General features: G+C 41.5%; 1 protein-coding gene across 1 annotated transcript in view; it reads right to left on the bottom strand.

Moving 5' to 3' along the window:
- The window catches only part of LOC124552405, a 146738-nt gene that overhangs the window by 112863 nt on the left and 8061 nt on the right, over positions 1-25814 (bottom strand). The window contains exon 2 of the mRNA XM_047126669.1: positions 10716-11017. Within this exon, the coding sequence (XP_046982625.1) occupies positions 10716-10987 (272 nt within the window). The 5' untranslated portion in view covers positions 10988-11017. The remainder of the gene's footprint in view (positions 1-10715; positions 11018-25814) is intronic.

Here is a 25814-nt window from a genome sequence, read left to right as displayed (position 1 = left end):
ATGGAAGAACCCTGGAGATACTAAAAGGTATCAGATAGATTATATAATGGTAAGACAGAGATTTAGGAACCAGGTTTTAAATTGTAAGACATTTCCAGGGGCAGATGTGGACTCTGACCACAATCTATTGGTTATGACCTGTAGATTAAAACTGAAAAAACTGCAAAAAGGTGGGAATTTAAGGAGATGGGACCTGGATAAACTAAAAGAACCAGAGGTTGTACAGAGATTCAGGGAGAGCATAAGGGAGCAATTGACAGGAATGGGGGAAATAAATACAGTAGAAGAAGAATGGGTAGCTTTGAGGGATGAAGTAGTGACAGCAGCAGAGGATCAAGTAGGTAAAAAGACGAGGGCTAGTAGAAATCCTTGGGTAACAGAAGAAATATTGAATTTAATTGATGAAAGGAGAAAATATAAAAATGCAGTAAGTGAAACAGGCAAAAAGGAATACAAACGTCTCAAAAATGAGATCGACAGGAAGTGCAAAATGGCTAAGCAGGGATGGCTAGAGGACAAATGTAAGGATGTAGAGGCCTATCTCACTAGGGGTAAGATAGATACCGCGTACAGGAAAATTAAAGAGACCTTTGGAGATAAGAGAACGACTTGTATGAATATCAAGAGCTCAGATGGAAACCCAGTTCTGAGCAAAGAAGGGAAAGCAGAAAGGTGGAAGGAGTATATAGAGGGTCTATACAAGGGCGATGTACTTGAGGACAATATTATGGAAATGGAAGAGGATGTAGATGAAGATGAAATGGGAGATATGATACTGCGTGAAGAGTTTGACAGAGCAATGAAAGACCTGAGTCGAAACAAGGCCCCCGGAGTAGACAATATTCCATTGGAACTACTGACGGCCGTGGGAGAGCCAGTCCTGACAAAACTCTACCATCTGGTGAGCAAGATGTATGAAACAGGCGAAATACCCTCAGACTTCAAGAAGAATATAATAATTCCAATCCCAAAGAAAGCAGGTGTTGACAGATGTGAAAATTACCGAACTATCAGCTTAATAAGTCACAGCTGCAAAGTACTAACACGAATTCTTTACAGACGAATGGAAAAACTAGTAGAAGCCAACCTCGGGGAAGATCAGTTTGGATTCCGTAGAAACACTGGAACACGTGAGGCAATACTGACCTTACGACTTATCTTAGAAGAAAGATTAAGGAAAGGCAAACCTACGTTTCTAGCATTTGTAGACTTAGAGAAAGCTTTTGACAATCAAACTAGAATACTCTCTTTCAAATTCTAAAGGTGGCAGGGGTAAAATACAGGGAGCGAAAGGCTATTTACAATTTGTACAGAAACCAGATGGCAGTTATAAGAGTCGAGGGGCATGAAAGGGAAGCAGTGGTTGGGAAGGGAGTAAGACAGGGTTGTAGCCTCTCCCCTATGTTGTTCAATCTGTATATTGAGCAAGCAGTAAAGGAAACAAAAGAAAAATTCGGAGTAGGTATTAAAATTCATGGAGAAGAAATAAAAACTTTGAGGTTCGCTGATGATATTGTAATTCTGTCAGAGACAGCAAAGGACTTGGAAGTGCAGTTGAATGGAATGGACAGTGTCTTGAAAGGAGGATATAAGATGAACATCAACAAAAGCAAAACAAGGATAATGGAATGTAGTCTAATTAAGTCGGGTGATGCTGAGGGAATTAGATTAGGAAATGAGGCACTTAAAGTAGTAAAGGAGTTTTGCTATTTGGGGAGCAAAATAACTGATGATGGTCGAAGTAGAGAGGATATAAAATGTAGGCTGGCAATGGCAAGGAAAGCGTTTCTGAAGAAGAGAAATTTGTTAACATCGAGTATAGATTTAAGTGTCAGGAAGTCGTTTCTGAAAGTATTCGTATGGAGTGTAGCCATGTATGGAAGTGAAACATGGACGATAAATAGTTTGGATAAGAAGAGAATAGAAGCTTTCGAAATGTGGTGCTACAGAAGAATGCTGAAGATTAGATGGGTAGATCACATAACTAATGAGGAAGTATTGAATAGGATTGGGGAGAAGAGAAGTTTGTGGCACAACTTGACCAGTAGAAGGGATCGGTTGGTAGGACATGTTCTGAGGCATCAAGGGATCACCAATTTAGTATTGGAGGGCAGCGTGGAGGGTAAAAATCGTAGAGGGAGACCAAGAGATGAATACACTAAGCAGATTCAGAAGGATGTAGGTTGCAGTAGGTACTGGGAGATGAAAAAGCTTGCACAGGATAGAGTAGCATGGAGAGCTGCATCAAACCAGTCTCAGGACTGAAGACCACAACAACAACAACAATGTAAGTTTATTTTATCACTGTTTAAAAACACTAAGATTAAACTCTGATTTTGCACATACACGTTTACCTCAGTAACGTAAAGACAACTATTCGTCACATGTGTACATAGTGTGCTACACACCCACTGGAGCAATAAACTTCTATGTCAGTGCAATAAAAAGATATGGACATTTACATTGCAAGTTTGATACTCACAATCTTACTCATCGAAACCTATAGGATGCAGAATCATGGAATTTTGCATGAAGCAAGTTTTTACAGCACAACCAAAGGAAAAAATCCAAAAATTGTTAATTTGCAATTATATCACATGAAAAACATTTTATTTGTCTCTTGTTATCAGACTGACTGACTGTCCACAATCTGTTAAAATCCCTTTTTCTTAGATATGTGTACACATATCAAGTTGAAATTTGTCACACCTTAACGTCTACAGTCCCTCGGCAGTGTGAAGAATGTAAGCTTCTAAGTAAATGTAATCCAAAGATTTATAATTTATTACATATTATTACAGATTATTTACATCACAAATTTTGATACTCGCAAACTCGCTCATTAAAATTTAGGGTACTCCTCATTGACGTAGAGTTATGAAAGTTGGCAAAAAGCATGTTTTCACAGCATAAATAAAGGGAAAAAAAAGAAAATTATGAATTTGTAATTTTGTTATATGAAAAATATATTTCTTTTGCCATTTCAAACATGAAATTAAAACATTCCTGGAAGTCTTGGAATCTCTGGGACTCATACCTTGCAAGTATCAATGTCAATACCAGGCACAAGTCACTAATATTCTAGATTGATAAATGAATAAACTGCTTCATATACATAAATAAGTCTGTATGGAACCCTCAGTGTCCAAGTCCTACTCTCATCTGGTCAATTTATTCTTTCATTTCACCTTGCTGTGCCAATGCAATTTGTGATTTCATTTCACCTCGCTATGCCAATGCAATTTGTGCTTTCATTCCACCTCGCTATGCCAATGCAACGAGTCCCCCGTTTCGACTGTGGTAATATACACCACTCCAGAGGAGTTGTGTGCCCCTACGTTTTCCAACAAACAAATCATACTTGCAACCGAAAATTATAAAATAAGATGTCATAGGCAAGAGTACAGTTATCGTTTGGGGTTGTTAAGTTTTATTTGCACGTGACGAATTCTATCAAAGAGAGACATCTTCCGAGATGGGGTGGCAGTTGTAGCAGCTTTTTGAGAGAAAATATCTGCTCAGACACAGAAACATAAGATACACATACTGCCATCCTTACAGGCGCACCGAGTTCCAAAGCATAGGTAGAAACATTTTAAGGTTTTTAAGGAAAGAGATCCCCATTATCCTGTCTGAATCTCAGTTTGGGCATAATATATTGAATCCAGGAGGTTTAATTGTATATGAGTTGGCATGATTTGTGAAGGAAGTACATGTGTTATTAATGCCCAACATAGGTCTTACTTGTGAGCTTTCAAACCACAAAATTGCAATTTTGGGTGATGTATGACTAATTATAGATGGGCATAAGAAGAAACTTATTTTGGAAACTACATAATCCTTCAAGAAATGGCTAGGATTCTGTCTAGTTCGAGGATTGGGCTAACTATATTATCTCAACATTGTGAATGGAAAATACTTTCTAGGAACAGTAGAAAAGTGCATTGGATAATCAGATGTCGAATTGAATCAGGATCTGGGGTCACATCACGTGACGAGTGAAGAGCCCGAAGAGTTCTCAATCGGCGAAAGCGTCATCGTATAATTTGTCGTGATGTAATGTCATCAGAGACATTGCAGTACACTTTCACAGCTGAGTAGCCACTGCAGTGTCTTTGGTCCACTTTAGAAGCAGCCAGAGGTAGGGGGGACTCGTGGAGAGGGGAATAACAGCTCCAATAATGTGGCCGATAAATGCGCAATCGGTACGGCACTGATGGAGGGGCAATAGTGATGGGGGTTGCAGGCACGTACTGTACGGGGAATGCCGAGCAGTGGAGGGAAGCGCTGTTCTAAACTAAATTCTACACTCACATTTTTTGTAAGTATTAAGTGGAGCCTCTCGGTGCCCACACTTGTATAGTGAGCATTCAAAAAGATCTACTGTCACCTCTGCTTTGGTTAGTGTCTAGAAAGAATTCCGCTGAAAATGCAACAAAAGCAGTGATTTGGTTTTCAACAGTCTAAAAGCCATTTGTAACTTTTAGAGAAGCATCACATCTTGCAAGTTTTGAGTAAAACCTACACATTTATTCACCTCAGTTACATGCTGTGCACATGCAGCTGCAAGAGAATTCTGAAACTGTAGTTTTATTAATCGAGGAATTGAAGAAAAGTAAAGTCAAGTCAATAGCTTATGAAAAAGCACATTCTCACTACAAAAATAAATGTGTAATGTCTTCACTGATGCTGTTTCAAAACCCAACGGCATATCTCGTTTCAACCAGCTATCGGTGGCCCTTAAGAATTACACTCTTTCGTCAAAAAAGTCTGTAGTTAGTGGAAATAACAAGGTAGATAATGAAGTTTTGCACAATAACCATTTGGAAAAATATTCTCCTCTTTGTTCGCTATCATTTGCCAACAACATTTCAACAACTGAAACTGTTTGAAAAATATGAGGAATGTTGTGGGTTGCAAATGAGTGTGCTACACCAGATCAATTTTTTTCAGACTGGTTACAAGTAAAGACCTCCACCAAAGTCTAAAGAAAAATTCAATAAGTCAGCTAAATTTCATACACGGCTACATATTATGCAGTACGGACCATACGCAAAATCATAGCGACCCCCAGTTTTCATTACAAACTTTTTCGAAGTTTGTGCAATATCACAATAACAATGACCAATAATGAAATGATGGGCACATCATCACGAATCTGACATAAAAGATATATTTAACACAAAAATGCAAGTTTTTTACCAAACAGTCTCTGTAAAATCATTTGAGGAAGACTGCAGGATGTGCACCTCAGTTCTGTCATCAAAGCGTGTTGCCGACCGGACAAAATGGAGCAAACAACATTGGCCTTCCTTTGCAAACAGATGAATGAACTCACCCTACATATTGCATGAAAACTGATCATTAAGCATCAGCCACCATTCGACGATGACCAGGAAGTGGCAAATCACTAGAAAATGGTCACTGTCAGAAAGACTGTCACGTAGCAATCACTGTAGCAAGTCCATCAGTTTGGGGAAGAGAGCGCAAGGTCGACAGCTGAAAAAGTGCCACAGGCAACACTGATATGGTTAGGACAACTCTCTTTGGCAAGAGACAGATCAAGACTGGAGAGAACCTGGTCAATCAGAAGGCTCCTACCAGATGATTTAGTACGAGGGCTATCCACAAAGTACATTACGTTTTGGAATTAAAAATAAATAAAGTATTGGAAACCTTTTTTATTATATACAGATGAAAGCCACACTTAAATACTACTTTTCTACATAGTTGCCATTTAAATTAAGGCACTTATCGTAGCGATGGACGAGCTCGGAAATTCCTTCGTCGTAAAATTCGGCCGCCTGCGCCTTCAACCACGTGGTTACCTCTTCTTGAAGCCGTGCGTCGTCATCAAAATGCTGCATAGCCAACCACTTCTTCATTGCTGGGAATAAGTGGAAGTCGCTCGGTGCCAGGTCGGGACCGTACGGCGGATGAGGAAACAACTCCCACTTAAAAGATTCGAGAACTTCACGAGTGGCATTTGCCGTGTGGGCCCGGGCGTTGTCGTGAATCGGCAAGAGCTTTGAGCCCAACTTTCCCCTGCGCTCGTTTCGTATTGCTCTTCTGAGGTTGTGCAGAGTTTGGCAATACCTTTGAGAGTTTACTGTAGTGCCTCTTTCCAGGAAATCCACAAAAATCACACCTTTTCTGTCCCAAAAGACAGTCGCCATCACCTTCCTTGCCGACATTGTCTGCATGCATTTCTTGGGTTTTTGGGGGGAATTTGTGTGCCCCCACTGCATTGACCGCAATTTTGTCTCACAGTTCACACGCTTAACCCACGTTTCGTCACCAGTATCGATGCGATCGAGCAATGAGTCGCCATCTTTCTCGTAAGCGTCAAAAAACGTTAACGCTGCAGCCATTCGCTGATTTTTGTGAATCTCTGTCAAGATTTTTGGTATCCATCTTGCGAAAAACTTGTGGTAACCGAGCTTTTCGGTAATGATTTCGTGCAACAAACTTCGTGAAATTTGTGGAAAACTCATAGAGAGTTCCGTTACTGTGAAATTACGGTTTTCACGGACCGCGGCATCGACTTTTCCGACAAGTTCGGCAGTCACTATGCTGGGTCTTCCTCTTCGCTCTTCGTCGTGAACGTTAGTTCGGCCATTTTTAAATATTATGACCCATTGACGCACTTCACCTTCAGTGATTATGTTGTCCCCATACACTTCACAAAGCTGCCGATAGATTTCTATCGGTGTACAGTTTTTTGCAGTCAGAAACTTCACACTTCGCGGCATTTTTAATTAACGCTGAAATTTCAAACTGTCACAGTAACTCAACGGAGTACAGCACGAACCTCTAACTAGCACGGCAGGATGCCGACTGAGCGGCTGAATGCCATGACACCAAGATGGCCGCGCTAGCTCTGCCCCTAACGGACACAAACAAAAACGTAATGTTCTTTGTGGACAGCCCTCGTACTTTCCCACAGTGGGAGGTACACAGTGAAATCTCTATGAAGGAGGGAAAGGGCCAGGTGTGGGGAGTGGTTTCTGAAGATGTGTACAGGAGCAGAATGGGGAAGAAAATTAGCTATGCACATTCAAAGGAACTGTCTCATCGTTTGCCTCAGTAGATTTAATGAAATCGTGCAAAGCCTGAATATGGATGACTGGAAACAGTTTTGAATTGTCATTGTCCCAAGCATGAGTCCCGTGTATTGCCACTGGATCCTTTCATCCGTTGGTAGTGGTTCTGGTGATAGTGATGGTGGTAATAACAATTATCATCATCACCACCATCATCATTACTAACAATACAATATTAATAATAACAATATATGAAGCAACAGTATCATGAATATACATCGACAGCAATACTGAAGCAATTGGATTCTAAATAATACACGAAAAAATCTGTTCGTTCATGTTCTTCTACTTTGTATAGTTTAATATCAGCTGTTAGTCACATTTGGTTTGGGTCCCACACACTCGAGTAATGCTCTAAGATGGATCGAATGATGTATGTAAGCAATATTATTTGGAATTTGATTGCAATTTCCCAGTGAAATTGAATATACCATCTGCTTTACTTCCAATTGCCTATGTGGTCACCCAATTTCAGATTCCCACAAATGGTTAAAGAAGTGTTTGTACGAGTTGAACGATTCCAATAATAACTCAGGGATGTCGTACTCGTAGAATACCACATTCGTGTGTTTTGTTAAGTACATAATTTTACTTTTCTGTACATTTAAAGAAAGTTTCCAATATTATGAAATCTTGAATACAAATGAACGAACAGTACGGGTTGCAAAACTGGATTTTTTATTTTATTTCTCCTCCAATGATGCATTTAACCTTATACAAGGCATCTTCAGATTGATCTATGAGAAAAAATACAACCTTGCATACAAGTGGCATGACCGTGATTTAGCAAAAAAGCCAGTAACAGTCAATGCATTAAAAGCCCAAAAAATTTAAAAATATATAAAAAATAACTTACTGATACAGAAGATATTAAATACACGGGCAACTGGGCCTAAAACATACGAAAGACCCAGCAGGTAGCTGCCCACATTTTTTTGACAAGGCCTTGCGTGGTGTCCTATAAAACACATTACCGTAAGAATAGCTGAGATGTATTCAAAAACAAATGACCAGCTCAGTCTGACAAGAAGTTCGTACATCTTCATAAATATGCAGCAGATTGCCTTTTCAGATAAGCGGCACCGTCCACGTCTACTAGAATGGGCTCGAGCCTACACAGATGCATCACGCAGTAAATACGTAGCAGCCACAGTTGCTCACACTTCATGTACTACGAGAAAAGAAACGTACAAATAGAAACGGCTAGCACACACAGCCCACAGCAGGTGGATGGGATTATGATAGGTTTCCAGATTTATTCACAAAGAGAAACATGACAAACACTAAAGCCATACAAAAGATCTTGCTTACAATTGCAGGTAAAATGTTTATACAAATTGGTCATAGTAAACAAGGCTAAATATCTTTTTAAAAATCAGAAATTATAAAAGCCTATACTGCTGTAATGTAAACGAATAAAATCTGCACGAGGGTACCGAGAGAATTTATTTCTCAGTGCACCAGGCAGTATTATGGCTAAAAATTACTTCGTGCACTTTCTTCTCCCTCAGTCAAAACTAGGCCACAGGCATGCTAAATAGTGTCATATTACAGTGAGTAACCTCAGAAAGTAAGACAGAATCAAATACAGCCTATCTGGATGCTAATAACCGAGTCATAATACACTGACGGATAAAAAAATCTCGACGCCCGGTGGGAGTTGTCCTACATAAATAAAAGTTGGAAGGCGTGTTTGTATACCTGAAAGATGTCATCTGTCCAGACTTCACACCAGTCGCGTAGCAGTGGCACCAGTAATGCCACTGTGAGGATGTGAATCAGATTTGCTTCAGATACGCACTGTAACTGTTGTGAGCTCTAGGTACCTTCCAGATCGGACACGGCGAGTTGACGTCAGTCACGAAAGGCTTAAAGACGACAAGGATGTATCGACACCTCGGTGAATTTGAGTGAGGTCGTGTAATACGGCTACAAGGTACTGGACGTTCCTTCTGTGGTATTGCAGAAATACTCGGCAGGAATGTAGCCACTGTACACTGATCACTGGCAGTGGTGGTCGAGAGAATGTACGATTGGGAGAAGACCGCGCTTCAGACGACTGTCAGGCACTGCCGAGGGGAAGGCCGTCGTGTTCGGTACTACGTGCGTCTGCAGCACAATGCCGCGACCAACTGTTACAAATTGGTTAGTAGGAGGACAGCTGAGAGTCAGACACCGTGTCACGTGCACTTCACTTACCTCAAACCACCACCACCACCTGCGGCTTCAGTGTTGCCGAGTGAGAGCTCCGGTCCGTCGTGTTTTCTGATCGAGCTGATTCTGCCTCAGTGCTCGACCTGTTGTGCTGCCATTCGTGAACACCATTCCAGAAGGTGTTTTCCAAAAGGATAACACACACCCGTATACCGCTGTCGTAATCCTACAGGCTCCACACAGTGTCGACGTGTCGTCTCGGCCTGCTCGATCGCCACATCTTTCTCCGATCGAGCACGTACGGGACGTCACGAGATGACGACTCCAGCATCGGCCACAAACTAAATTAACCACCCCCGTGTTGGGCAGGCGAGTGCAACAGGCGAGGAACTCCATCTAACAAATTGGCATCTGGCACCTCTACAACACCACGCACGCACGTTTGCGTGATATAAATTATTCTGGTGGTTACACCGGTTATTAATGTGCCGGCATTTCACATTTGCAAAGGCTTCTCTCTTGCTAGGATTAATCTGTGATCTCGAAATGTTAATCAGTTAAATATGTTACCTAGACAGATGTATGGCCAAAATTTCATTACTCTACAGTAATTAACTTTCGGTGCTGCGATTTTTTTCCATCAGTGTATTTGTGACCCCAATGACAATCCTATTTTTCTCCACAACGGTCAAATATTTTCGAGTTTTCGATATATCTGAAGGTGTTAGGAATTAGAGTATCCCAGACGATGACACCGTATTCGTCCAAGGCACCTACACTGTGACAATCAGAAAGTACTTTTCGTACGTCACAGCCCTCAAACAGGTGGCCTCTGTCACTGGGCGCAATGGGTGGGTTCAGTTTTATTAAGTATTCCCAGATTTTTTACACATACCATATGCTTGTGGCAGAACTCACCTCAGTTGCTGTAAAACACGATTCCGATTGTAATTTTTTTTTTTTTGCGAGAAGTGGCATGTTTTGTTCCAGCTGAACTGGAGCTGAATTTAAACTGTCCCTCCAGACCAGATCGTTCACACTTTTCTAAAACTCCATCGGGATAAAAATGAGGGCGGGGATAAATGAACAGGTACACGCTCACATACAAACCTAAAGGAGCAAAATAGAAAAGTAAAGAGATTGCTATACACACTGGTTCATAGGTGGCAGAGGGAAAAAGATTAACGGGGAATTAATAGCACACACACATACCAAGTGCCTCTATCACATCTACCCAACACTCTCTCAATCTAACAAATACAAAAAAAGGAAAACAATATTCTAAAACTGGAATACATTTTCGGTTAAAACCAGATTACTCCAATGAGTTGACCTGACAGTATGTTTAAATGCAAAGTTTTCAACGTCAATGTTACAATATAATAAATAAAGGTATCACCCTAAAATATTTTTTAAAAGCAGAACAATTCGCATTTTATGTATTGGTAGGTTTCTTACCCAATATTGAATTCCCTGTCAGCCCACAACTTGGAATCTTGAGACAGCTTTTTCCAACGACGGCACACGTTCGGTACCACATCCAGTAGATCGGTGAAAGCCACGTGGGACAAGATCATTAGCAGCAGTTCGTCTGGTAAGTCATTGATGCCCGTATGCCACATCACGCTGCCTTCAGCGGGCACGTGGCGCCTGCCTCTGTAATTGCAGCCTGAAGCCATTCTGCTGTCGGGTGGGCCTTCAGCCCGCGGCGAGGTGGAAGGAGTTGTCATGTGGATGTCTGACAGGTATGCTCGCAAGCGCTGAAAGAAAAAAAAATGCGTTATAAACCTAGATTCATACGAATCTGTGGATTTCAGCTGCTGGCAACAATGTTAGTGAGCTGATGCTGTTATTCATTGCACTATCACTTGACAGTTTTTGTGAAAACATTTCTTACAAGTGAAAATCGTAAGGGGCGAGTTAACAGTGCGATACCATGCCGACAGAGCGTTGACGTCATTTATGTGACAGATACAAGGCTTAAAAACCAAGCGGGTGACGTTACTAGGGAAAAAAGGATAGCAAAATAAAATATCACGAATTAACACGTTCTCCACTAGATCATAGATAGTTTTGGGTAGAGAATGTTGTTCTTACTAATGCCTTAAACACAGTAAAAACTTACACGAAGAAATGCCACTGCCAATAGACCCACATGGATCCAGTAAACAGAAAACCTACGCCACCACCAACAAAAACGGAACAGCACACAGCATGCAGGAGAACGGATGTGGAGTATGGAAGATAGGAGACGAGTTACTAACGGACTTGAAGCTGCAATACGTACAGCACTTGCTCGTGAAACACAATTTAAGAGTCCCGATCCAGCAAACAGTTTTAGTCGGCCAGGAAGTTTCAGTTAACAACATTATGACATTATAGGCAAAACTTACGACCAAAGTCTAAAACAAATACCGCATTTATCCGGTTATAAAACGAGGTTTTTCCTAGATCGGTTGTCCGAGGAATACAGGGTCGCTTATATTCGCATATCGAGCAACTGCTGCTCAGGTCAACGTTTTTACATTGTTTAATAGATGAATGTAGGGTCGTCTTATATTTACAGATGAAGCTTTGTCCACTGAGGTCTCATATTCATAAAAATGTATTTTGAACGATCCCGAACGGTAGTGTGTAGAAAACAATGCTTGCGTTCAAACAGAAAGGGATTTATCGATATGCCGAAGCACTCGATACAATACTGACTTTCTCGATCAATCACGTGACATTAGACTCGTCGTGCGAGCGCTAGGGATACGCGAGAAGCTATGTACTAGAAACTACGACAATCAAATGATCTGCTTAAAACCTGACAATTCTGTGAAACGCCCGAGGAAATAACATTCAATTCTATCAACTTAAAAACTTCTATTGTATTTGAACAGGTTCGTAATAAAAGTTCTCATACATATCGATACTGTATACACTCATCTATGTTGCTTTTAAAGTAAAGGTAACATTCAAACGGGAAGATGTTCTCCTTCGAAAACCATTACTTGATTCTGAACCCAAGTCAATATTTTGTTTATGAGAAACTATAACGATTTGCCGCTTGGGTTGCAAATGAGAAATTCGCTCGATGTTCACGATGTGGCCACGTCATTTATCCACTGCGCCAAAAACAGCGGGTGAAAGCTGTAGCTGATAGATATTTATCTTTGCCGTAGTCGGCTTGGTTACGAGTTGTTTATTCTTGTAGTTTTTGATGTGTGCTTGAAAAAAAAATGTTATCTCATGAAAAAGCTGTTACTTCATAAAATATAAAGGCTCCCATAGTGGTGACCCCGAAAAATCGTAGCAGAAGCACAAAGAAAATATATGTACCGACGAGAATAATGAATTCAGAGACAAAAGCATGGGGCAGTGGAATCAAGATTGAAGACTACAGTCTGTTCGACCAAGGATCGCGGTCCACGCCCTTTGATTCGCCACAAAACGGAACGACAGATGTTAACGCAAAAGATGGGAGTACCTACGCGCGACACGGAAATGTTAAGCTTTCCGCGTTCTGGCCGACGCGCCCCCAGCTTTGGTTTACGCAGGCTGAATGCATATTTCGGCAGCGTGGGGTGTTTAACAACATTGACAAATTTAATATAGTGGTTTCACATCTAAATTTAGAAGTGATAGAGCAAGTAGAAGAAACCTTGTTGCAACAAAATTACTTTGTGCTAAAGGAAGCTCTCATACAGCATTATACGTTGTCACCAGATTTGCGACTACAAAAAATTTTCGCACACGAAGATTTGGGCGACAAGACTCCGTCACAAGTACTCAAAGCCTTACGTACATTAGCCGGCCAGGAACTCCTACCTGAAGAGTCTTTACGTCTAATATGGCTTCGTAAACTTCCTGCCAACATCCGTGCCGTCATTGCAGCAGAAACAGACTTACCATTGCAAGTCTTAGCAAAAAAGGCAGACACCATCGCAAACACCTTAACCGAAGTTTCTGCGTGTTCCGAATTCAACTACAGCCAGGATAGAGGCCCAAGAACGTGTAGTGTGATGGAATCTGACGTCAGTGAGCCAGGAACAAGCAATAATACTCCCCAACAGCAGTGCTCATCGACCGAACCCACCATACAGCAACTGGCAGCACAAGTGGCAAAACTCAACGTGCAAGTAACTTCACTCCACCAGCAGCTACGAAGTCGCAGTTGGAAAAGACGAAGAAATGCTATCCAACAGGATTTGATAGATCACACAGACGCTTCGGTAACACTGCCCGTCAATGTATTCAACCCTGCAGCTACCCAAACTTAAAAGGCGGGCGTTAAAGGGCGCTAACGTTCGTCAACAACAACATAGGCGCCCGAGTCATAGCGTGATTCAAAGAGGTGAAAACGCCACGGTATCTGCAGTCAACCAATCACACCGATTGTTCGTGTTGGACCTCTCTTCAGGTGAGAAGTTTCTGATTGACACAGGTTCAGAAGTCAGTGTTTATCCAAGAAAGAGAGGTGATATACTCACGACAACAACGCAACATGTGCTGACTGCGGCAAACAATTCCAGAATATCTACCTATGGTGAGAAACAGTTGGCATTACATCTAAATTCCAACTTCCATCCAAAATGGACTTTTGTGGTTGCTGATGTGCCGAGTCCTATAATTGGGGCGGACTTTTTACGGAACTACCGACTTATGCCCGACCTGCTTAACCGTCGTTTGGTGACAGTTCTCACAGAAGGGATATTGCCTACTGCGTCTTCCGCGTCGGTTCAAGTACAGTGCGATGTGCCCGTGTCTTTCCGCACGAAGATTTCCGGCTCCTCTACCGCGTCATCCGCATCGGGATATTGTGATACGATGTCGTATCCGCAACTAAGCGGGGCGCACACGTGTGAAGACACCCGACAGTCTTAACGATTCGTATACTGTAGGCAATATCAGAGCACTGTCGGAGGAATCACTTTTTCGTAAACTGCTTCAAGACTTTCCAGCACTTACCGAACCCGTCAACGCAACCAGGAAATGCAGACACAGTACTCAACACCACATCAGCACGACACGAGGTCAACCCGTTGCCTTCCGCCCGCGGCGTCTGCCTCCAGAGAAGCTGCTCGCGGCGCGAGCTGAGTTCAACAGACTTCTAAAAACAGGTATTGTAAGTAGGTCTGATAGTTCGTGGGCATCTCCAATTCACATGGTCCGTAAAAAAGACAATTCATGGAGAGTATGTGGAGACTACAGGGCGCTCAATGCCCGCACAATTCCCGACCGCTACCCACTACCCAATGTGACTGATTTTAACAGTACGATTAGCAATGCCAAAATATTTTGTGTGATTGATTGCGCCAAAGCATTTTCCCACATTCCCATGGCTCCATCTGACATTAAAAAAACAGCAGTTATCATACCATTCGGTTTGTTTGAGTACAATTTTATGCCATTTGGCCTCAGAAACGCTGCCCAAACATGGCAAAGATTCATGCATGAGGTGCTTCGAGAATTACCAGTCGTATTTTGTTATATGGACGACATTTTAGTATTCTCTGGTTCTGTATATCAGCATGTCGAACATCTGCGGCAGCTTTTCCGCCGTCTGACAGAGTATGGCATAATTATTAACGAAACAAAGTGCAGGTTTGGAAAACGCGAGGTTAAGTTCCTGGGATATTTGGTTTCAGCAGCAGGCCTGTCACCTTTGCCTGAGCGGGTTGAAGCAGTACAACAGATGCCCCTTCCCACAACTTACAAAGGACTTCGCAGATTTTTAGGCATGCTCAACTATTACAGACGTCACTTACCTAAATTAGCTGCCGCCCAAGAGCCACTCACAACGTTACTTGCAGGTAAAAATACAACAGGAAATCGTAAAATTCGATGGAGTCCAGATGCTGAAGCAGCTTTCCATGACTTAAAGAAATGTCTTTCTCGGGCAACACTACTGGGACATCCAAGATTGAGCGCTCCTTTAGCGCTCATGGTTGATGCGAGCCAAACAGCAGTGGGTGCAGCGCTACAGCAAGAAGTTGATGGCAGATGGCAGCCGCTCGCATTTTTCTCTAAAAGCCTGACTCGACAGCAGCAAAAATGGAGTGCTATTGACCGTGAGTTGCTTGATATTTACTTAGCCATAAAGCATTTTCACACATCTGTCGATGGGAGGCACTTTGCAATTTTTACCGATCACAAGCAGTTAGTAGCTATATTTGGACGAGACACAGAGCTCAAGTCACCACGTCAGTGCAGGCAAGTCGAGTACATTGCACAGTTCACAACTGACGTGCGTCACAACCTGGTCGCAGATTGCCTGTCTAGGAATTGTGCCAGTTTAAATTCAATTCGTTGGACCGAGTTAGCGTCTAAACAAGAAGAAGATCCTTTCTTGCGCCGTCTAATAGAGGAACAGAGAACTGCGCTGCAGCTCAGACGTGTGTCTGTCCCAAATGTTCCAGACGGAATTTGGTGTGATGTAGCAACAGGAAAGGAGCGACCTTACATACCAGAACAATATCGTCGCGAGATTTATAGTGCACTACATAACATATCACATCCAGGAGTACGAGCTACAGCCAAGTTAGTTTCCTGCAAAGTAGTGTGGCTGGAATACAAAAAGATTGTCGTGCATGGGCGCGTGCATGCCTAACATGCCAGCGTAATAAAATCAGCAGACATGTCTTTGCACCTATTGCTGACTTCCCGACGACATCTGCAAGATTTTCACATATACATGTGGACAATGTGGGCCCGCTATCATGCTCTTCAGAACAACGCTATTTGCTCACAATCATTGATCGTTTTACCAGGTGGCCAGAAGTAGTTGTAATACATTTCTGCGGAGTCGGTTGCAAAAGCACTGTTGCATTCATGGTTCTCCAGGTTTGGCGTTCCGCAAAACATAACAACAGATCGCGGAAGGCAGTTTGAAAGCCAACTTTTCCATGAACTTTTACTACTGTGCGGGTGCAACCACCACAAGCTATCATCCATCTAGTAATGGAATGGTGGAACGACTACACCGCACGCTCAAAGCTGCATTAATGTGTAGTTCCACTTCATCGGCTGAAGCACTACCGCTGGTCATACTCGGATTGAGAACGGCCGTGAAGGAGGACTTACAATGCTCTTCCGCAGAACTGGTTTATGGCGAGCAATTGAGGGTTCCTGGAGAATTTATCGTTACAGCATCTACACAGCCGTTCGCCCCTGAGCTATGCACGCAATTCGCGAGACAACTCAGCGTTAGAATGAGAAACATCAAACCCACTAACCCTGTCAGACATGGAGACCAGAGAGTGTTTGTACATAAAGACCTGCAAGCAACGTCCCACGTGTGGCTTAGGGATGATACGGTGCGCCCGCCGCTTGTTTCGCCTTACTCTGGACCATACAGGGTAATCACAAGAGGAAGCCACAGCTTCAAAGTCGATAAGGATGGTAAAGAAGAGACAGTCTCAATTGAGCGGCTTAAACCTGCTTACACCGAAGAGGGTACACTCCTTCCTCGGTCTGCAAAATCATCCTCAAACGTGGAGGCCAAGGAAACAGCAGAGAGTCGCGCCGGGCCCTCGGTTTCAGAAGAGGACAACGAAGCAGCAAGTGCAGAACAGGAGCAGCCATTGCCTGCACCAGATGTTTTCACGAGAGCTGGTAGAAAAGTCAAGTGCAAGTTTCCCCACATACCTGGTGCACCCGGCTTCAAAAGGAGGGGGGCTGATGTGGCAACGTCATTTATCCACTGCGCCGAAAACAGCGGGTGAAAGCTGCAGCTGATAGATATTTATCTTTGCCGTAGTCGGCTTGGTTACGAGTTGTTAGTTTTTGATCTGTGCTTGGAAAATAAAATGTTTTCTCATCTCATGAAAAAGCTGTTACTTCATAAAATATAAAGGCTCTCATAACGCATTACAATACCGCGGAAAAACGTTACCAGCATTTAATCAGTTTTGGAGCAAGCTGACGAAATTCAGGCGAAACGAGAAAGAAAATTAATCCGGAATTAAAAGTCTAAAGAACGAAATAAATCACATTAGACTGATTGCAGTTGTTATCGCAAGAATAAATTACAGAGGAAAGACGCGTTTTGGAGATAGTATCGAGAGAAATAAATACGTCGCGGGTCGAGAATTGGATTGAATCGTGATTGTGATCTTTTATTATGTACTGGTTGTTGTTTTGCACATGACCTGCACCGTGGAAGATTTTATCGTCCACGTTGCTCAAGAACAGCACTACGGAACGTTGGATGCGGCATAGTCAAACAAGTTTGGCTGTGAGCGAGCAGAAAGTACTTCGTGTTGCCAACCATGGTAATGTATACTGCATAGTTTGGTTTTTTATGAACATCTACCACATTTAAACTGCAGTTTGCCTAAATTCATTTGCATTCGAAATCGAATTGACTTTAAAATTGGACAAATACTCAACAATAGCATGTATTTCTGCAGGATATGCTAAAAACCTAGATTGGGGGCCAGTGGTGTACTTATGTGTTTCGTGCAACGATGTTGTCGACATGACGGGAATAATCGGGAGTGTATCAGCTGCTGGTTCTACACAACCAGCGAGAGAGCGGCGGGCACACGATATGTTTGGAAGCAAGAGTCATTGCAACATTCACACATCAGTATCATTTACGAAACACTGATGTTTATCATTTTTTTTAAAATTACGTTCTTTAGATGGCGTCCTCCTGTACGAATACATTCGTGAAATCTGCTGTTGAGATTCCTCATTGACCGCTGCAACATCTCTGCTGCGATACTGTGAATTGCATCCAGATTTCTCTGTTTTAACTTATCCAGGTTCTTGGTCGAATCGTGTAGACATTGCCCTTAAGGTAGCCCCACAAGAAAAAGTCACAAACGGATAAATCTGGCGATCTAGGGGGCCAGGGAATGTTACCGAATCGTGAGATCACTCACACGGTTGCCGAACAATTCCCGAACATACGCATGCCATCGATTGCCGTGCAGTGTGTGATGTCGCTCCGTCCTGTTGAAACCAGGCCTCTTGAACGTTTGAAAAGTCGTTCAATCCAGGTGTAACGAAAGTTCGTAACATCCTCACGTAACGATCGACATTGACAGTTATTGTGTTTCCCCGTTCATCTGCGGAAAAAAACGGTCGGATAATCCCATGTGATGAAACACCAAAACATACTGTCACTTTACTAGCGTGTGAGGGGCGCACGTGAACGTCATTAAAATTTGTGTTTTTTTGACCAGCAACGGTAGTTCTGTTTATTCACATAACCTGGGACATCAAAATGTGCCTCATCTGATACCCACAACTTTTTTAGAAACTGTAATGCCCCTACGTAATATAATATTATTGTAATATTCCCGCTGCGAGTACCAGCGATGATGCGCTGCCGTAATTGAGACGGCAACGCTCTTTGCTGTGGCGACAACGCTCTTTTCTGTGAAAAAAAAGCATTATGTTTTTTTTGTAATTGTTGGAGGTAAGGAATGCGGATTGGACGTTGTGATTTTTTGAGGTCAGGCAAGTATGCATATACAAGTAATTTTGAAGTGCAAGGGAGATACAACTTGTAATCGCAATTATAAAGAATAAAAAAATGTAATTTGTGAAAAAAAAGGTAAATATCGTCTACGAACTTTTATTCGGTGTTGGATCCCTGGGCCTTCATACAACTATTAGTGTGTTAAGTAATACAGTGCATAGTGATTTCTTCGCGAATTAATAATACTGGGAGAATCTGCTACTATCACGGTCCGAACGACGCGCAATATTTCGCCGTCTGCCTGTGTGTTCAAGACGCTCCCTAAGCGACCAGTTTGTTACTCAGAAGATATCATCATACCGCCACTGTTGTTATACCTTCCCATTCTGCAAGTGTTTCCAGAAAATCTTACGGCGACTGTGAGTATTGTAGCAGCCACGAGAGACGGAGTCTTCATCGCGAGTTGTAGCAGTTTTCTCCGACTCTCCCTGGTGTTCTCTGACAAGGCAACCTCCCCATCGCACCCCCCTCAGATTTAGTTATAAGCTGGCACAGTGGATAGGCCTTGAAAAACTGAACACAGATCAATCGAGAAAACAGGAAGAAGTTGTGTGGAACTACGAAAAAAATAAGCAAAATATACAAACTGAGTAGTCCATGGGAAGACAGGCAACATCAACGGAGCCAAGGAGCGCCGTGGTCCTGTGGTTAGCGTGAGCAGCTGTGGAATGACAGGTCCTTGGTTCAAGTCTTCCCTCGAGTGAAAAGTTTAATTTTTTATTTTCAGACAATTATTATCTGTCCGTCCGTCCGTCCGATGCGAAGTAACTGCGCCGTAGTATGGGGACGCTACACCTAAACAAACATCGAAACACACGACGTCAGTCGACTACAGTGCACGAAAGAGAGAGTATTCCTGCTAACGAGGCTCCTGGCTGGCAGTTGACTGTTCGCTACTTTTATTGGAGTTATTATCACATCCACAAGAAAACTTAAATCGGGCAAGGTAGAAGAATCTTTTTACCCATTCGCCAAGTGTACAAGTTGGGTGGGTCGACAACATATTCCTGTCATGTGACGCACATGCCGTCACCAGTGTCGTATAGAACATAACAGACGTGTTTTCCTGTGGAGGAATCGGTTGACCTATGACCTTGCGATCAAATGTTTTCGGTTCCCATGGGAGAGGCACGTCCTTTCGTCTACTAATCGCACGATTTTGCGGTGCGGTCGCAAAACACAGACACTAAACTTACTACAATGAACAGAGACGTCTATGAACGAACGGACAGATCTTAACTTTACGAAAATAAATAAAGTAACCTTTTCACTCGAACGAAGACTTGAACCAAGGACCTCTCATTCCGCAGCTGCTCACGCTAACCACGGGACCACACCGCTCCTGAGCTCTTGCTATCCTTGATGTTGCCTATCTTGCGTATGGACAACTCAGTTTGTATATTTTGCTTATTTTTTTCATAGTTCCACACAACTTGCTGTTTTCTCGATCGAGCTGAGTTCAGTTTTTCAAGGCCTATCCACTGTGCCAACTTATAACTAAATATGTGTGTGTGTGTGGGGGGGGGTTCGATGGGGAGGTTCCCTTGTGTGAGAAACGGAAACCTCCGACCGCCAACTCATCCTGTACCTAACCTCTCTCTCCTTACAGCAGCCACGAAGAAAACATATTCATCTATAGTCAAATGTTTTCACAGACTATTTGTATTAGACTGGTAAAAAATTTTAATATGTACGCATCTAGGCAAAAAAATCAAAAGAGAGTTTTAAATGCAGTACCTGCCTTATCTGTGTCAAAGTCAAAGGTCAAGTTAAGTATTTATTTTCTCTTTACGACGTAGCAGCTCATTTTAAAATTCATCGTCATTGTTTATTTTTGTTATTTGTTGACAGAATCCTAATCGTTGTCCTTCAGTTGTGGTTTGTACGGATGAAGTTTTAAATCAAGATGAATAATTCTGCGAAACACTCTGTCGGGACATTCAAACCACTGCTGCTCGCTTACGAATTGAAACCCGTGGGCTGCGTAAGACACACCTGCGTAGAACATCAGCGTTCGCTGGAGAAAGCACACTTCTCGGTCGTCCTGTTGGTTTCTTCTTTTGGCAGATCCAGTCTCTTCAAAGTTATTTATTTTATCGTGCGTTTTGACGGAACGGCATCATGACGGCCTAAATTATAAAAACGTCCAAATTCCCTCTGCGCCGCTACCAAACCATCACTGTTTTCATAAAACATTTTTATGGATAACGCACGCTGCTGTCCTTTCCACTGACCCCCGAGTACTGAAATGGCGGACTGTTTACTTGCTGTCACGCACACGCAGTGCTGCCACCTGCCCATGGCTGCCACTACTCATTTCAAACATACCCCGTTATTGTGTCACCCTGTATTTGTAACAATGAAGATATACAGGGTGGCAATTATTGAACTATATGAAAAAAATGTAAATTAGGTACAAACTACGGCGTTCACATACTTTATTCAACATCTCTACAGATATTCGGATTTAGATTATGACATGTTCGATATGCCTGCCATCGTTGGCGGTGATATGGCTGGAGCAGACAAACTGCGAAATTCTGCATGACCAACTGAAGCGTCGGAACATAAATGCTGTCGATGATCTCCTGAATGGCTGTTTTCGGCTGAGCAATCGTTTTAGGGCTATTTCTGTACTCCTTGTCTTTAATATATCCCCACAAAAACGAGTCGCATGTGTTCAGATCCGGAGAATATGCCGGCCATGGAGGCAGGAATTCGGTCTCCAAAGTGCGCCTCCAGAACATTAAACACTCTCCTGCTTCGATGGGGTCGAGATCCGTCTTGCATGAACCAGATCTTGTCGAAATCAGGGTCACTTTGGATAATGGGGATGAAATCGTCTTCCAAAACCATGTTCCATTCAATAATCTCTGTGCAATCAAGGAATATCTCACGGATTATTCCGTGACAGGACATTGCACAGAACACAGCCATCCGTTGAGGGTGAAAGACTTCTCGATTGCGAAATGCGGATTCTCAGTCCCACAAACGCACCAATTTTGCTTCTTGACGAACCCATCTAAGTGAAAGTGAACTCTGTCGATAAACCAAACCACTAATTCCCATCATGCCCCACTGCCAAAAGTGCAGCCTGAACGTCCTAACGCAAACCGTTCAGAAGTTTTGATGTTTTTATTTCGTGTAGTTCAATAATCATCACCCTGTAGGATCATGACGGCATGATGATGAAAAATATTGATACAACAGAAGAGCAGTCTAAGTAAACAAAAAAGGTAGTGAAGTAAAAATTAATGTAAACAGTTTCTTTTTTTTATTTCTCCTTATAAAACAATAAATGGCACGAGTGTAGCTTAGGTGTATGTTAGCTGTTTAGGCAGAAAAAGTTTGAAATTTTGATTAGTGAGAATATTTAAAAAAATAATTTTTCCTCAAGAAACTTCTCAAGAAAAAGGGGTGTCTTTTTAAGTTCAAGGTCATTGTATAATCGGGTACATACAATATAAACGAAAACATCCAAGTCACCATTTACGTAACAGATTTATAAGACATCATACTTTAAAGCATATAAGAAATACTAGGACTCTTCACAAGACCCAACATTTACTAATTAGGGCCAAGTCTCCAGTTCTGGCCACTATACCACTTATGGCCAATTTGATGTGATTACTGAACTGTAAAGCTTCTTTTGAACACCAACAGGTATGATCAATATGAACTGTTCGATTCCATTAGATATCGAAACATTTCTTTGTTCAAATGGTTCAAATGGCTCTGAGCACTATGGGACTCAACTGCTGAGGTCATTAGTCCCCTAGAACTTAGAACTAGTTAAACCTAACTAACCAAAGGACATCACAAACATCCATGCCCGAGGCAGGATTCGAACCTGCGACCGTAGCGGTCTTGCGGTTCCAGACTGCAGCGCCTTTAACCGCACGGCCACTTCGGCCGGCGCATTTCTTTGTCTGTTCATGTTTGGAGTCATAATTTTTTGAAAAAGTCTGTGTTGTAGAAGATGAGTTTTGTAGCGTTTCCTTTACGCAAAGCATAATCTGATTTTAGTTTTCTACACATTTAAATAAAACTGTGTCTTTTGGGAGGTAGGGCTAAGAATTATAGTTTCATTTCTTACACGTTAAATATGATACAACTCAAAAACCGTTTTCCATGTTTCTTTATTATTGACCTTGGGGCTTTTCTTCCCCCGGAGTTTTTCTTTTAGTGGTTAGAATGACTAATGTATGGTTTCACTGTGCTCTGTGTGTTTCTGAAACAAGGGACCGATGACCACTGCAGTTTGGTCCCTTTAATCTTTAAACCAACCAAACCACTGAATTTCTATGGCCATTACAAGATCTTGGTTCACTGTTACGGCACAAGTAGAGACATGTAACCTATTTTGGCCACTTCTAAAAATACGTACAATGCATCTATAATACAGTTTTGGTCTGCATTCTACGTAGACCAATTTTATTTAATTAGGCATATTTGAAATATTTCTGCTGTTTTTTATATCAAGATATACCTAATTAATTGTCTTGCCTGAACATCTCATATTAATTTATCTAACCTCATAATAGTGAAATATGCTACCCGTATTATGAAAAGTTTTGAAGTCAACGAATGAATAAGCAAAGTTAAAACGCACAAGAGACTATTGTTGATGGTATTATGGCTACTACTGCAAACAAGTTGTACAATGCTCCAAGAATATTAGTAAATAAAATTTCTGGTCGATCTCCACAAGAATGTACAGTGCACTGTGGCCTACATTCTGTTGAAAGATGGAAAATACGAAAATAAAATTAATTATATTGGTGGGTTTGGTTCTGGACTGTTTCAACATGCGATTTCCAGGTAAATCTCCACATATCTGCCTTTTCAATAGTTTTTGAGCAGATACATGAAGTTTGAAGGCTGCATTAGAAACAATCAACCTTGAGAAAAGTGATATCGTGGCTTTCTTAAGAGAGGTAAATTTTTGTCACAGAAACATGGTAAAGGTTAATGGGACTCTAAATTCTTCTACAGAGGACAGAAATAAGAAATTGATCCCAGAAAGCATCTGAAACGCTGAAACATAAGGATATGTTAAATGACCCTAACAGAGTTGTTTATGTGGATAAAACCTTTTTTCTGGCTCCTAAAAGGGAATTAAACATAGATTGTTTCTAGGCCCATCATTACAGTACTTTTTGTTTAATTGTTTTTCTATTTCACTCAATTGCTGTAACTTTTATCTCCTATTTTTCAAGTAATTTTAAACTTTTTGCTATAGTTAACATATAGCCTATATCGATCTGTTCTTCAGATGGTCATAAGTGGTTTCCCAGCACTACTCTATATGGAACAGATAATTTATCAACCCACAGCCCATCTTGTATTCATATGCCAGTTTACAGAACATCATTTAACTATTTATTATTGATGAGCATCCTACTTCCTGTAAGTAATTTTCCACGAGTAACCCACTGCTGTAACTCTTGTACTCGGCTTGCTTAATGTTCCTTGAGACACATAGGAGAGTTGAGCATTTTTAATCTTCACTTTATCTTAGTCACAGCACAAGCTCAACTGACAAAAATGTGCAATACTTCTTCAAGTTATCTCCCCTTTTCCCTGTAATCATAGATACCCCCACGATCATTTTTGAATCACATTAATTTAGATATATCATTTAAAGCATGGGTTCTAAAGGGTGGGACCTTGTGTTATGTACTTCCAAGTGTGGGAATATGTCTTTTTTTGTAACTGTGTACTCACACTATTTATTCAAATATTGTGCCACTTCAGTGTTACCTTGCATCACAGGCTTTCAATACTAATACCAATTTAGTAAAACAAGGCACCATGGCTGTTGAAAGATGTGCATACACGAAGTGAAAACACACACATGTAAACAAAAAAAAGACATATGTTTTGCAGAAGGAGTTTTTCTGTAGAAACTCCATACTTCACTCATAAACATGTAAAAATGTGTACAATATTATGTAATTTGTACAATGTTATGAAAAGTATGGACTGCTACCCACCATATAGCGGAGATGTTATGTTACAGACAGGCACAACAAGAAGACTGCTTCGTTTTGTTGTGCCTGTCTGGGACTCAGCATCTTCACTATGTCCTTTTCATAATGTTATGAATATTCTGTCCTGGATTTCCCACTGTTTAAAAATTTCTACAGTAGTTTCCAACTGAAGTCTCTACAGCTGGATTCTCTTTGATGGACCACTCATCAGCAATACAGATGTGTCCGATTCCGCCCATCTACTTTGATCTGTGTTGGTGTCAAGATGGAGGACACTCCTATTTCCAGTAGATACAATATGTCGTCCATAACGTCACTAAAATAAATTTTGTTGTAAAATCCATACCAACTAACATACTACCAAATAGCATCGAACTATTAACCATATGACGAACTAACAATTTCAAAACGGAAAAGAAATCAGTTGCCAATAACTAGCAACAACAACAAAAAAATAACTCACTGTCAAGTTAACACAAACTCCCAAAAGATCGAGTGACACACAGATTTAAGTCAATGCTGCACTAACAACACTCACAAACAATTCAGAAACACTAGAGTACAGATTAAGTACCATCACTTGTATAATTCCTGTAGATCATCCATTTTCCTGATTCTTAATTCTGGGACCAGTTCACCAATAACGATGTTAATAAAATTGAGATCAAAGATAAGTGTCTGAAATAGTAGTATGCACACAGACAACAGAGGGGCACCAGGTGTTAATGCAGATTTTCAAGTTTTTTTTTTTTCTCCAGAGCAAGTGAAAATGTTTCTCCACAAAACTTCTGACAACAATAACACAGCAGTGTATCCAGTATGTATAAAATTCTATTGGCTACCTTGGATACTCGCAAGAAGCAACAATTTGCATTAGACCTAGAACTAAGTTTGTTTTTTGAACAAATTTGTTTCTCTTAAGATTACAGAAAGAGGGAGAAGAAAACTTACTGCGGACCCACTGCTAGACATACACAACACACTTCATAGTTCCGCAATTTTTGCCTTGATCACAAGATTTATATGAGATGTCAAATGTTAAACTGAAATGTTCATCGAGGAACAGTTCCATTGCACCACGGGGCAGAA

This window comes from Schistocerca americana, chromosome 10 (genome assembly GCF_021461395.2).
Source record: "Schistocerca americana isolate TAMUIC-IGC-003095 chromosome 10, iqSchAmer2.1, whole genome shotgun sequence".
Lineage (NCBI taxonomy): Eukaryota > Metazoa > Arthropoda > Insecta > Orthoptera > Acrididae > Schistocerca > Schistocerca americana.
This window is presented reverse-complemented; position numbering and strand designations above follow the sequence as displayed.